General features: G+C 53.7%; 1 protein-coding gene across 1 annotated transcript in view; it reads left to right on the top strand.

The window, feature by feature from the left end:
* Positions 1-3,472: 3,472 nt before the first annotated feature.
* The window catches only part of kirrel3a (kirre like nephrin family adhesion molecule 3a), a 44,652-nt gene continuing 33,327 nt past the window's right edge, over positions 3,473-14,797 (top strand). Inside the window, 1 exon segment of the mRNA XM_042343900.1 lies at positions 3,473-3,557. Within this exon segment, the coding sequence (XP_042199834.1) occupies positions 3,521-3,557 (37 nt within the window). The 5' untranslated portion in view covers positions 3,473-3,520.

Genomic DNA, 14,797 nt, shown 5'->3' with positions numbered 1-14,797 from the left:
TTTTGCGGGCAAAACACGGCAGCCAATGGCGCAGAGCGACATCCCTACAAATAGTCATGGATTGAGTGACCACATTATTGTTATTGTTTTTTTTTGGAGGGATTATTATCCCCGGAAAGTGATCAGCCAATCGACTAACAACGGGTTCCTGCTCACCGCTGGGTAAACAGAGGCGTGAGGAGTAAGGAAAGTTGCCTAAGGTTTCGATCCGCCCGGGAATTGAACCCAAGTCCTCTCACTTGCGAGGCGAGTGCTCTAACCACTGAGCTCCAGGACTCCACGCCAATTAGCTTTGAGACATTGTCGCGGTGTGGAAGGCGCCATGAAAAACACGAGGATTATTGTTTTTATTATTTCATCGACACTGAAAGGCACGGTTTGCCAGGCTCTGTGACTGCGCAAGTAGCAGATGTAAGAGCACTGGGAAACGGGGACAGAGGAGATGGATGGAGTAAGACAAGTCTATCAACTGAAGGAGAGAGATTCAGCCGAGAACCAACAAGATTATTGATTTAATTAGGAATCTGGAACATAGTCTACACACAGGCTCATCATCTCCCCGATAATTATCCCTCTCTCGGCTGCTGCGGGCTGTGTGTTGCTGACGGATTGTCAGTGCGGTTGGGAACACATGTTATGATGAAGGCAACAAGCTCACGGCTTTGCTACTGAGAGCGGAAGAGCTCTGGGCTGAGCACAAATGCAGAGCTGGGGTTGGGTGAGGGGCTGGGGCTTGGGGCGAAGTTGGGGCTGAGATTGTGGGTTGGGACTGGGGGCATGTGTGTATCTTGTGGGTGAAATGTGGGAGGGATAATTACCGGGGAGATGATGAGCCTGTGTGTAGACTATATTCCAGATGCCCAGAGCAATTGTCCCACAAACAGCTATGTGACCAATATTTGGGGGCGATTGTCGACCAGGATATTGGGAGAGAGAAACTCCCTCCTCTTTTCTAATAGCTCTGCGGGATCTTTAACATCCACCTGAACAAACGGGACCTCGGTTTAACATCTCCTTCCAAGGACAGCACCTCCCCTGACCCCCCCAGCGCTGTATTAGAGCATTAGCTTAGACTGTGTAATTCCAAGTCCTGACATGGGGCTCGAACCTACAACCTTCTGACTCAACAACGACAGCATTTGTATAGCACCTTTCACGTCGGGAGGACTCAGAGGCGAGAGAGAAAGAGCGAGCGAGCGCTACCCATTGAGCCAGGCTGCCACATGTAATGAATGTGTGGTACCTGTGATGTCAACCTGTCTCAGAAGCCTCACAGTAGTTCCTATCTAGTGTAGTGACTATGTATGTGTCGGCCACCGGCAGCCATTTTGCCCACAGCAAATAGACATGAAGAGAATGATTTACTTCTCGGGAGAACAAGCGCGGACGGACCTCAGTGTAACAGCACCTACAACATGACACCAACCTGCTACTCACACACGCCATTCGCAGTGGGGAGGGTGGCCCACAGCCCTGGCCTCGACAGGGAGGGGGGGGGATGTGGGCTGAGGGGTGGGGTTAGCAGGAGTGGGGCTGCGACGGGGGGGGGGGGGGGGGGTGGGGGGGGGGGGGGACGGGCTTGAGGGCGTGGGCCTGAGGGGGGGCTTTGTAGGGCAGATGACCAAAAGAGCTGATACTGATACCCCTGGGTGTGAGGCTGGGTGTGTATGTCGGTCCTGTGTGTGTCACTGTGTGTGTCAGACTGTGTGTGTGACTATGTGTCTGTGAGTGTGTGATACTGTGTGTCTGTGAGTGTGTGATACTGTGTGTCTGTGAGTGTGTGATACTGTGTGTCTGTGTGTGATACTATGTGTCTGTGAGTGTGTGATACTATGTGTCTGTGAGTGTGTGATACTATGTGTCTGTGAGTGTGTGATACTATGTGTCTGTGAGTGTGTGATACTATGTGTCTGTGAGTGTGTGATACTGTGTGTCTGTGTGTGATACTATGTGTCTGTGAGTGTGTGATACTATGTGTCTGTGAGTGTGTGATACTATGTGTCTGTGAGTGTGTGATACTGTGTGTGTGAGTGAAAGACGGGGCTGTGACACACGCTGTCAGTGGGGGGGGAGCGAGTGAGTGTGTGATACTGTGTGTGAGGCGCGGAGGCAGGAGCCGGAGTGTGTGTGTATGTGTGAGAAAGGTGGGGGGGTAAGGGGGGTGGTGTGTGAGGGAGGCGGGGGGGTTGTGAGGGAGGCGGGGGGGTTGTGAGGGAGGCGGGGGGGGTTGTGAGGGAGGCGGGGGGGTTGTGAGGGAGGCGGGGGGGTGTGAGGCGGGGGAGGGGTTGTGAGGTGGGGGGCGGGTTGTGAGGCGGGGGGGGGTTGTGAGGGAGGCTGGGGGGGGGTGTGAGGCGGGGGAGGGTTGTGAGGTGGGGCGGGGGTGGGGATTGTGAGGCGGGGGAGGGGTTGTGAGGCGGGGGGGGATTGTGAGGCGGGGGGGTGTGAGGCGGGGGGGGGTGAGGCGGGGGGGGGGGGTGTGAGGCGGGGGGGGGGTGTGAGGGAGCGGGGGGGCTGAGGCGGGGGGGGTGGGGTGGGAGCGGTGTGAGGGAGACGGGGGGTGTGAGGGAGACGGGGGGGGGGGGTTGTGAGGCGTGGGGGGGTTGTGAGGCGGGGGGGGGGTGTGAGGGAGGCGGGGGGGTGGGGGGTTGTGAGGGAGGCGGGGGGGTGGGGGGTGTGTGAGGGAGGCGGGGGGGGGGTTGTGAGGGAGGCGGGGGGTGGGGGTTGTGAGGCGTGGGGGGTTGTGAGGGAGGCGGGGGGGGTGTGAGGGAGGCGGGGGGGGGGGTTGTGAGGGAGGCGGAGGGGGGTTGTGAGGCGGGGGGTTGTGAGGGAGGCGGAGGGTTGGGGGTGTGTGAGGGAGGCGGGGGTGGGGGGTGTGTGAGGGAGGCGGGGGGGGTTTGTGAGGCGTGGGGGGGTTGTGAGGGAGGCGGGGGGGTGGGGGGTGTGTGAGGGAGGCGGGGGGGTGTGAGGGAGGCGGGGGGTTGGGGGGTTGTGAGGGAGGCGGGGGGGTGGGGGGTGTGTGAGGGAGGCGGGGGGGGGGGGGTGTGAGGGAGGCGGGGGGGGTGGGGGGGGTTGTGAGGGAGGCGGGGGGGGTGGAGGGAGGCGGGGGAGTGGGGGTGTGAGGGAGGCGGGGGGGGGGGTTGTGAGGGAGGCGGGGGGGTGGGGGGTTGTGAGGGAGGCGGGGGGTTGGGGGGGTGTGAGGGAGGCGGGGGGGGGGGTTGTGAGGGAGGCGGAGGGGGGGTTGTGAGGCGGGGGGGGGTGTGAGGGAGGCGGGGGGTGGGGGGTGTGAGGGAGGCGGGGAGGCGGGGGGTGGGGGGTGTGAGGGAGTGGGGGGGTGGGGGGGGGAGGGTGGGGGGGAGGGGGGGGGGCGGGGGGGGGGGGGGGGTGTGGGGGGGCGGGGGGCTGAGCGGAGCTGAGCGCGGGGTGTGGAGATGTGATGCTGACGCTGTGAGCGGAGTCGGAGTCGGTATCGGCGGCTGTGGCTGTGGGACCGGGACTCGGAGCGGACCCGGTTCAGGGGGAGATGATCCCGGAGCTGCTGCTGCTGCTGCTCGGGGCAGGTACGGCACTGGGGCTCCACCGGGAGGATCCGGGGATGGATCGTCAGAGCGGGAGAGGGTTTGCGGGTGTGAAGCGGCTCCCGGTGTCTGACACCCGCGGGGACCGAGTAAACCTCTCTCGGTGTCAGTACCGGAGCCCGTGTTTGTGCCACTGTGTGTGTGTCACTGTGTGTGAGGGGGTGTGAGGGTGTGTGTCACTGTGTGTGTGGGGGGGTGTGAGGGTGTGTGTCACTGTGTGTGTGGGGGGTGTGAAGGGGTGTGTGTCACTGTGTGTGAGGGTGTGTGTCACTGTGTGTGAGGGTGTGTGGGGGGGGTGTCACTGTGTGAGGGTGTGTGTCACTGTGTGTGAGGGGGTGTGTGAGGGTGTGTGTCACTATGTGTGAGGGTGTGTGTCACTGTGTGTGAGGGGGGTGTGTGTCACTATGTGTGAGGGTGTGTGTCACTATGTGTGAGGGGTGTGTGAGGGTGTGTGTCAATTTGTGTGAGGGGGGTGTGTGTCACTATGTGTGAGGGTGTGTGTCACTATGTGTGAGGGTGTGTCACTATGTGTGAGGGGGGGTGTGAGGGTGTGTGTCAATTTGTGTGAGGGTGTGTGTCACTATGTGTGAGGGTGTGTGTCACTATGTGTGAGGGTGTGTCACTATGTGTGAGGGGGGGTGTGAGGGTGTGTGTCACTATGTGTGAGGGTGTGTGTCACTATATGTGAGGGTGTGTGTCACTGTGTGTGAGGGTGTGTGTCACTGTGTGTGAGGGGGTGTGTCACTGTGTGTGAGGGTGTGTGTCACGTGTCACTGTGTGTGAGGGTGTGTGTCACTATGTGTGAGGGTATGTGTCACTGTCTGTCGGGAGCTGTTCATGTGTAGTTTTTCGGCGAAATGGTGTCAAAGCCGTCGGTATCTGATGATCGTGATGTGATTTACTGTGAATGTTGGTCAGAGCGGCGGGTCCTGTCCTGTCCTGTCCTGTTCTGCTCTGCTCTGTGGTCCGGGGTCTGGGTGGGGGGGTCCGGGGGGGAGAGAGAGAGAGACCGAAAGACCAAAGGGAGAAAAGGAGAAAGAGAGAGACAGGAGGGGAAAGGGGAGAGAGAGAGGGAGAGAAAAAGTAAGGTTAAAAAGTGAGCCCAGGGCGGGCGAGAGTCGGTCAGCAGCTCACTGAGTGTTTGGGAGAGAGAGGAAGACTTGAGAGGGGGGGGGGGGGAGAGAAAATACATTATAATAATAATAATTCTCGCATTTGATACAGCGTTTTTTCATGGGGGCGGGAGACCCCAGGAGACACAGGAGGGGTGGTGGGGGGGAGGAGAGAGACCCCAAGAAAAAGGGAGACACACAGGAGAGATTGAGGGGGGGGGGGAGAGAGACCCGAGGGGTCAGAGAGAGACACACAGGAGGAGGGGGGAGGGTGGGGAGAGAGAGAGATAGAGAGACCCTAAGAAAGAGAGAGATGCACACACAGGAGGAGAGAGGGAGTGGGGGGAGAGAGACCCCAGGGGACAGAAAGAGACACACACAGGAGGAGAGAGAGGGTGGGGGAGAGAGAGAGACTGGAGGGGGGAGAGAGAGAGAGACTGTGGGGGAGAGGGGGCGGTGGGGGGTGTAAGCAGTGTGGTGGAGCCTGGCCACAGTGACGGGGATTTGACCCGAGCGAGAGGAGCCGAGTGTTTGTGAAGATGAAACGGGATGATTGGGATCAGTGACTGAGTGACTGGATAAAGCACTGGGTGATGCCAGACATCTGCTCTCTCCCCCACCAATAAAGCGTCCTGTAATCTGCTAAACCCTGGCTCTAATCCGCTAATCCCCACAATCTGCTGCTCTCAGCCTCTCACAGCCCCCTCTCCCCCCCCGCCGCCCCCCTCTCCATACCCGGCAACTTGCCTCGGGGGCTTCACTTCTCCCCGCGCTTTCACATGTCACTTCGAATTAGTCCGTGTCCCATCATAGTGAATATTTATAACTCTCTCATCAGTGGCCGTTACACACCCTAAACCAACAAACTCAACAACATTCTCCTGGGCCCATCTGCAAAGCAGCGCTCTCTCAAATTGGTCCTGTCCGCAGATTTGTGTGCAAGTTCGGGTGTGCGTGTTCATATGCGCGTGTACGTGTGTGTTCTACATGTGTGCATGTCAGTGAGCAAAAGCAAAATAAATACCATACTAATATTCTGCAAGATTAGGGAAACAGGACAAGGCAGGATATTAAATGGGGATTTCTTTTTGAAAATTGATCTTGTTTCGCCATAATCGGAAACATCTTCAGGTTTTGGTGATTGCGAGAGATTTGTGTGCGTGACAAGAACAAAATAATATGTTGTTTTTAGTGGAGACGAGGAGAAAATATTTTTATCCAGAGAGTTGCTACGGTCTGGAGCGCACGGCCCGAAAGGCTGTGGAAGCCATTTGCTAATAGCTTTCAAAAGGGAATTGGATAGGGACTTAAAAAGGAATAATGTGCAGGGCTGTGGGGTAAAAGCAGGGGAGGGGGACTAGTTGGGGTAAGAGTGGGGAAGAGGGACTAGTTGGGGTAAGAGCAGGGGAGGGGGACTAGTTGGGGTAAGAGCGGGGAAGAGGGACTAGTTGGGGTAAGAGCAGGGGAGGGGGACTAGTTGGGGTAAGAGCGGGGGAGTGGGGTTAGTTGGAGTAAGAGCGGGGGAGTGGGGTTAGTTGGGGTAAGAGCGGGGGAGTGGGGTTAGTTGGGGTAAGAGCGGGGGAGTGGGTTAGTTGGGGTAAGAGCGGGGGAGTGGGGTTAGTTGGGGTAAGAGCGGGGGAGTGGGGTTAGTTGGGGTAAGAGCGGGGGAGTGGGGTTAGTTGGGGTAAGAGCGGGGAAGAGGGACTAGTTGGGGTAAGAGCAGGGGAGGGGGACTAGTTGGGGTAAGAGCGGGGGAGTGGGGTTAGTTGGGGTAAGAGCGGGGGAGTGGGGTTAGTTGGGGTAAGAGCGGGGGAGTGGGGTTAGTTGGGGTAAGAGCGGGGGAGTGGGGTTAGTTGGGGTAAGAGCGGGGGAGTGGGGTTAGTTGGGGTAAGAGCGGGGGAGTGGGGTTAGTTGGTAGACAGTACAGACACGATGGGCCAAATGACCTCCTTTTGTGCTGTAAGATTCTGTGATTCTATAAGACTGACCAGCGACTTCGGGGAGAGAAATGGTTTCAAACGCAAGTGAAACAATGCCGGCCGGCCTACTGTGTACCAGCGTGTATAAAATACACACCTGTAAATATTCACACTCGCGCACACTCAATCGCATGCACACACACGTACTCGCACGCACTCGCTCAGGATAACGGTGGTGGTGGTGGGAGGGGGACGTGGGGGGGTGGTGGAGATTGGTAGCGCGGACACAAGATGCATTTGATGAAAGGAAAGTCTCTGGTGAAGCCCACAGTGAATCATACAATCAAAGAATTTTACAGCAGTTGTTATATTCCCAGTCTGAGCACTGCACATCTCCGGGAGTCTGTGTTCTACATTTGTCAGTAATCACACAGCCTGACCCTCACAGACCCTAAACCCTCGTACACTCACCTGGAACAACAGACCCACACGCACACCCGCACGTGCACACCCATACACACACACCCGCACACACACCCATACACACACACGTGCACACACATGCACACAGGTGCACACAGACAGACAGACAGACACACACACACACACACACCACACGCGCGCACACACTCGTGCACGCGCACACGCGCGCACACGCAGACACGTACAAAGCGTCTAGATTTTCGTTATGCGTGTGTTTTTTTTGTACAAGGCGAGTGGCGGTGTTCAGTCAGAAATCACAGGCAATTTCTTGTGGGAATGAATTCACGTCCTTTGTGCAGCGTCGAGTTTACAGAGAAGCTAAAGCTACTAGCGCTGCTAATAACCTGACGGCGTTCCCGCTGGGTTCCCTCTTGTTTCTATTTATTTCAAAGATTCTCCTTATGATGATGATGATGATTGTTATTTGACTCTCAGCGTTACCCGAGCTGTGAATTGTTATTGATAATAACCGCGATTTGCCCAGACCCGACCATCAGTACCGTCTGCAGGGGTTTGTATGCAAACAGACTCTGTTATTTTGTCTGCCGGCAACCGCCATCCTTTATCAGCTCCTGTTGGAGAAATATATATTATTGCTTTTTTAAAAAAAAATTTATATTTATATTAAAAATCCTGTATTGCTCCTCGGGGCGAGGGGTGAGGGCAAAGTGTGGGGAGGGGAGCAGCAGTGTTTAAAATGAGCTCCTGTGTTGTTGCCCCAATAGTTTGGAAGGTGGGAGTGGGTGGGTGACTGACTGATGGGTATTTTTAAATCGCACTCAATCTCACAGGCAATTGCTGTCAAGTGTAGTGACTGAATTCGCTGCACAGAATACATTGCAATGTAATTGATTGATTGTCTATTTTGTGGGCGAAACGTGGCAGTCGACTAACAGGCGGGTTCCTACTTACTGCTAGGTAAACAGGCGCGTGTGTTTGTGGAGTAAGGAAACTTATCCAAGGTTTTGCTCCGCCCAGGAATTGAACCTGGGTCATTTCGCTTGCGAGGCGATTGTGCTAACCACTGAGCTACAGGACTCCAGTGTAGCGTATTGGTTAGTAACCCCGGCTTTCACAGCATTCCTTTATCCGGATTCAGGCTCTCCACGTTCTGTTGTCCATGCCCCGTCTCCATGCCCATGGGATGGCTGTGTTTCAGACGGTAACACCAGACTGTGCTGAGCCCACACTCGGCAAAAGCTACGAAAAAAACAATGACAAAAAAAACTAAATAGAGTTTTTCTTATTTTGGAATGAAGCCCTGAATTGAATAAATCCGTTCGCTCTGTGGCGAATGATGACATTTTATTCCCAAGGCGTAAATGTGATTGTACTTTGCCGGGGAGTTGAGGGGAAGGAAAGGAAGGAATTCACTGCGGGGAGAGGAGAGAATGAAAAGGAGACTGCTCTTAAGGGATTTGTGATTTAATGGAGTCACCGTGATTTTTTTTAAGGCAGCCGAGAGACTCGGTGTGTAATATGAACAGATCTCTGTTCCCATTGATATTTGTGACAACCATTTGTATCTGGTTAGCGGACAGAGTTAGCAACACACCAGATGCACACATCCGCACACACACACCCGCACCCACGCACACCCACACCCGCACCCACACCCGCACACACACCCACACCCGCACACACACACACCCGCACACACACCCGCACACACACACACCCACACCCGCACACACACACACCCGCACACACATCCACACCCGCACACACACACACCCGCACACACACACACCCGCACACACACACACACCCGCACACACACACACCCGCACACACTCGCGCACTCACACAGGTTACTACAGACATGGCAGACATTTAATCACAGATTTTTCTGTATAAATATATATATAATATATATAATAAACAGCATTTTACACATTTCCCCTCAGACACTTGAGATGAGAACGGGCGGCTGATTAGATTTTAAATAATTTAAATAATATAAAAAGAGCACAGCGCACGTGACTGAATAATTCATCCCTGTAACCTGTCCTCGGAGCACTTGACCTAACGGGATTCTAACAAGAGTCCAGGCTGCGGGTTCCTTGGATCTCAGCTGCCCTTCCCATTCCCATGGTAGAGTGACACATTCCAGGCCGACATTCCAGTGCTGTGCTGGCGGGGGGAGCGTCGTATTGTCAGCGATGTCGTCTTTATGTATATATATAATATTACATATATAACGTGTTAAACTGGAGCTCCCTGTCCGTGACTGTTTGTTTGAGATCCCGTGGTGCTATTGGAAAAGAGAAGGAGTTCTCTCTCTCGGTGTCATAGCCAACAATCCCGACAGATAAAATCGGTGGTTTGCTCCACAGCTGTTTGCGGGGGGGTCGCTGTGCGTACATCGGCTGCCACATTTCGCCCACACAGTCACTACACTTCGCAGTCGAATCTTGTGAAGCGCTGTGAGACGTCCTCCTGACAGCAAAGGCTGTGGGTCAGTCAGTGGTTGTGATAAACGGTGTAAAATTCAATTTTTTTTTATTGAGCGGTCAGGCTTCATGGGGCAATGGTGGGGTATACACAGAGGACAACCCCCCACCCCCCGCACACACTCTGGGCTCCAGCTCGAGTCCAGCCAAGGTAATAACTCCTAATTTACACTGACTTAATTGACGGAGGCTAATGGGAGAGGCTGCAGCCTGTGAGCGTCCAGACTTGGCTGGAGCCATTACGCAGGGTAATTATTGAGGGTTTATTAAACATCCATCACTTTACACTTTACAATCACAAAATTAACTGAAACGTCCGTAAGCTGTGGGACGTCAGGAATGATATTAATGAACATAATAATATGATAATGGGGGCAGAGAGTTACTGTCTGTGAATGTTTGTGTGTGTGTGTGGGGGGGGTGAGAGGGTGGAGGGGGTGTTGGTGTGTGTGTGTCTGCATGTACTAAGTGTGTGTGTTGGGGGGGGAGTGTGTGTGTGGGGGGAGTGTGTGTGTTGGCGGGGGAGTGTGTCAGGGAGTTGGGTGTATGGGGGGGGGGGGGGAGTGTGTGTGGAGGGAGTGTGTGATATCCAGACTGTATGATATCAAGATGTCGCACATGGTTGAAGTCAGATTATATAACGGCCGTTAGTAAATGACTTGACCATTAATCTGGATGGAAACATTAATTCTCGTCCGGTCGTTGTGATCAGTTAACGTTAATTGCTTTTGATTTATCGCTGCACGCACACTTCCCCACCTCCCCACACATCCCGCCCCCCCCACACACACCGCCCCCCCCCACCCCACAATACACACACACACACCCCCCCCCCTTCCACGCACGCACACCCCATCCCTGATGTCCTCTTGTGCCTGAGAATGTTTATCTCTCAAACACCCCCAGGGCATGAGCCACGCACTCCCGCCCCGACCTGTCACCTCTCTCAGCCTTGGTCGCTCTCCACTTGTCAGGAGGAATTTACTCTCTGTTCTACCCTGGCGTGTTGGGGGTGTTGGGGGGGAGGGGAGCAGGGCTAGACGCTGTCCCCGGTGTGAGCCCCACAGTGACTGTGACGGGAGGTGGAGAGGGGGGGTGTTGGGGGGCAGCCCTGAGGGGGCCGTGTGCAGGCAGATAGAGAGATAGCTTCCCTCTATGTTACGCTGCCGTAACCACCCATCTCATCACATTGTCTCCACTCCTTAGCCTGGCTCTGTGTGTGTGCGCGTGTGTGTGCATGGCGTGTTCTTGCGCGCGCGTGTGTGTGCATGTGCGCGCATGTCTATGTACGTGTGTTCTTGCATGTGTATATGTGTTTGTGCACGTGTGTGTGCTAAGTGTGGGGAGGGTGACACACTCTCACTGTGCCCAGCTGTGACGGGGAATGTGATGTGAGGTGACAGAAGTGTTCCGGGGGCGAGAAGGGGGAGGTGAGCGTGAGAGGCGAGCGACAGGGAATACTGTGTCAGCCTGAATCAGCCAGAGTATAAACCACAGTGACTGTGGCGGGGCTCAATGTCCTGACCAATATCAGCCAGTTTCTGGCCGTCTCCTCAGCTCAGTTCCCGTCAAGTCAATAACCTGCTTCATTTCACATCCTTTTCCTGACTACCCACAGTCCCTCCGCCTCACCCCCCCCCCACCCACCCTCGCCTTCAAGGCCAGTCTCGAGACCCTCCTCTTCGACTTCACCTTCGCCAACCCTCCTATCCCCCTCCCCTCACCGTCCTCCACCTCTCCTGATCACAAGCCCCAGCTCGGGTCCAAATCCTTGACGGTCCAGCGCCTTGGGTCGTGCTTCCGACGTGAAAGTCACCGGGCAAATGTCATGTGTTGTTATCGTTCCTGAGTGAGCAGCGATTCCTGTCAGTTGTCTTCTGTGCCAACCACCCCCCTCCCCGAGACGTATCAAACCCGCCCCCACCCACCCCCACCCCCAATTGTGGGACGCTGCTGTGCACAATTGGCTGCCGTGTTTTGCCCACAAAACACATAGACACTACACTTCAGAATGTATCCAGTGAAGCGCTTTGAGACGTCCCAAGAACGTGACGAGGCGCTGTATCAAAGGCAGAGCTTATTAATATAGTGAACCTCTGACGCGCTGTATGTGTGTGGGAGAGAAGCTGTCGTTACGGCCTCACACGGGGGCTAATTGTAGCCACACGATGGAGACGGAGGCAAGGACCAGAGAAATATCCCTCCTCGCCAGAGGCCGAGACCTGAGGGCAGGAGATTGCCTCTCAGCCACAAGGCAGCTAATTAGCAGCAGCCCTCGATCCACTATTTACACAGAACAATCGCACATCAAAGGCAGAGTTTCCCAGCCCCAGGGTGAGGGGAAGCCTGTGTGTCGGTCTCTGTAGCTGAGCTGTTTACCTCGCTAATACCAGCCTTGCCTCTCAACACCATACGATGATCACTCCCTGATAAAAGCACAGGGGTGGGGGGGGTTATATGTGAACAAGGTTATTATCATTGAGCTGTGAGTGCGAGGCAGCTATCAGCACACGCACACACACACACACACACATGTGCAGGCGAGATAGCGTCTCACACACCCGCTTGCTGCTTAGATGTTATTACGCTCAGAGTCTAACTTGCACTATTTCTGAACAGATTTCTCAATGAGAGATACTGTGTGTGATTTTGGAACAACTTGTTCTTCTGTGATAATAATAATCCTTGAGTTTGATACAGCGCCTTATCAAGTCTTCGAGACGTCTCAGAGCGCTTCACAGGATACACTCTGAAATGTCATGACTGTGTATTTTAAGGGGTATCTCGACAGCTAATTACTCACAGCAGTGTCTCACAAATAGTCGTGGGTTGAAGCGACCAAATTATTATTTTTATATTTATTCTGTGTTTTGGTCTTAATAATTGCTTTCAAATCGTTAAAATATTGTGACCAGTAAATCAGGTGTGAAGTAGGATCAGATATCGCAATGCCCACATTCTCGTCCAGACACTTTTGAGACGTCAAAACTCTCCCCAGTTTTGACAAATTGTTCCTGTATAAAATATTAAGCAAATTAGGATTTGAATAATAAAAGTAGTGAGTGGGTCTGGCAGCTGTGCAGAGAGTGTCCCCTGTCACATTCTCAGTCGCTGATTGTCTCTGTGTCTGTGTGTGTAATAGGTCAGCGAGAGAGAGAGAGAGAGAGAGTGCGAGAGAGAGGTTGGCAGAGAGAAATAGCATGGTGGCAGAGAGAGCGAGAGTGTGGTGGCAGAGAGAGAGAGAGCATGGAGGCAGAGAGAGAGCGTGATGGCAGAGAGAGAGCGTGATGGCAGAGAGAGAGCGTGGTGGCAGAGAGAGCGAGAGAGCGTGGTGGCAGAGAGAGAGAGAGAGCGTGGTGGCAGAGAGAGAGAAATAGGATGATACAAGACTGTATTTTACCCACAAAGTGGGTGTGGAGTGGGGGAATTCACTGCAGGATTTACTGCAGTGTAGTGACTGTGTTTTATAGGCTCAGCTCCGCCCACACCCTCCCAGCCCCCAGCCTCGCCCTCCCAGCCCCCGCCCACGCCCTCCCAGCCCCCGCCCACGCCCTCCCAGCCCCCGCCCACTCCCTCCCGGCCCCCGCCCACTCCCTCTCAGCCCCCACCCACGTCCTCCCACAGCAGGCCGCCCCACTCACAACTTTGACAATAAAACCCTGAAGCGTGTGGAACGCTATCCAAATGCGAGTTGTTCTGTTGTTGTTGTTGTTGAATAAGCGTGAAAAGTAAAAGTCAGGAGCAGCAACAACCCCAACAACAAGGAAAAAACCACCGCAAAATGATAAAAGAAAGAAGCTGAGCGAGGGCGAGCTTTGATGGTGTTGTTGTGGTGATTGATCAGCATTTATGACCATTATCCCAAGTGAGGAGATAGAGCGTGGGTTTGTCTGATTGCCTCCCAAAGCGCCTGCTTATTTAGGATTCTATATTGAGCGCTGGGTTTGACAACGCAGTGGGTGCAGCCCTCCTCCACTTACCTACAACCTGTTATTATGCTCACTCGAGTGTTGGGATAAATACATACTGCGTGTGTGTGGGCTGAGATGTCTGGCTTCTGTTTCAGGCTCCCTCTCTCCGTGTTGTTTGTACGTACTCAGGCATCATTACCTGCCTCATTCTTTCCCTCTGCGTTTGTGGCTCTGAATATCCCCCAATTACTGTAACAGCCAGAAATAGCTACGCGCAGAATAAAGAACTTCTCCATCAACTGTGACAGCTTTTACTGACAGCCTGTTTCTGATACCACTCGCTCTCCCCAGGAAAATCACTGCTATTCCCAGGAATCTAATAACAATAATAATAATAATAACCCTTGTATTTGATGCACAGCCTTATCACCTCGAAACACTTCCCAGAATTTTACTGTAAAGTGTAGTGACTGTGTGTTTTGTAGGTGAACGCAGCAACACCCCCACAAACAGCAGTGAAGTGAACGAACAATTTTACAGTGGAATCCTGTAGCTCAGTGGTTAGAGCACTCGCTTTGCAAGTGAGAGACCTGAGTTCAATTCCAGGCAGAGGGCGAAACCTTGGGCAAGTTTCCTTACTCCGCACAGAGCCTAATAATAATCCCTCCAAAAACCAAAAACAATAATAAATTGGTCATTTTCAATCTACGACTGTTTGTGGGGCAATTGCTGTGCGCAATTGACTGCCGCGTTCGCCCACAAATGTATAGTCAATTCACTGAAAAGCGCTATATCAAATGCAAGGATTATTATTATTATTATTACTTCTGGTGCATGTGGGGTGGCGGGTGGCGAGGGAGGGGGGATGATCCCAGGAACTTTGCCCCCATTCCTGGGTCATGTGAGAACGTCAGAGAGAGCACGATAGAGAGAGTGTCAGAGAGCGTGATAGATGGAACGTTAGAGAGAGAGAAAGAGCTGAGGGTCGCTGAGAGGGAAAAAGAAGGGAAAATGTGGAAACTGAGTAAGAGAGTGAGAGTCATGGAGTGGGAGTGGATGAGGGGGCAGGGAGGGAGTGTGAGGTGGCGCAGAGGGAGAGAGAGAGAAGGGTGGAGTGTGAGAGGGAAGGAAGGGGGGGCTACTGTGAACATCAGAGAAGAGCATCAATTGGACAGGAATGAAAACCAAATAAGACTAGCTATTGTTAACGTATATTTAACATGAAAACTAATTATGTGCATTCATTTGAATTCATTAACATTTCAATTGCGCTTATGCAAATGTAGTTTATAAATGGCTTAATTCCCGCTGTTCTAGAGAAGCATTGTTTTAAGTGGAGATAAG

The sequence above is a fragment of the Callorhinchus milii genome, unplaced genomic scaffold (genome assembly GCF_018977255.1).
Source record: "Callorhinchus milii isolate IMCB2004 unplaced genomic scaffold, IMCB_Cmil_1.0 Scaffold25, whole genome shotgun sequence".
Taxonomy (NCBI): Eukaryota; Metazoa; Chordata; class Chondrichthyes; order Chimaeriformes; family Callorhinchidae; genus Callorhinchus; species Callorhinchus milii.
This window is presented reverse-complemented; position numbering and strand designations above follow the sequence as displayed.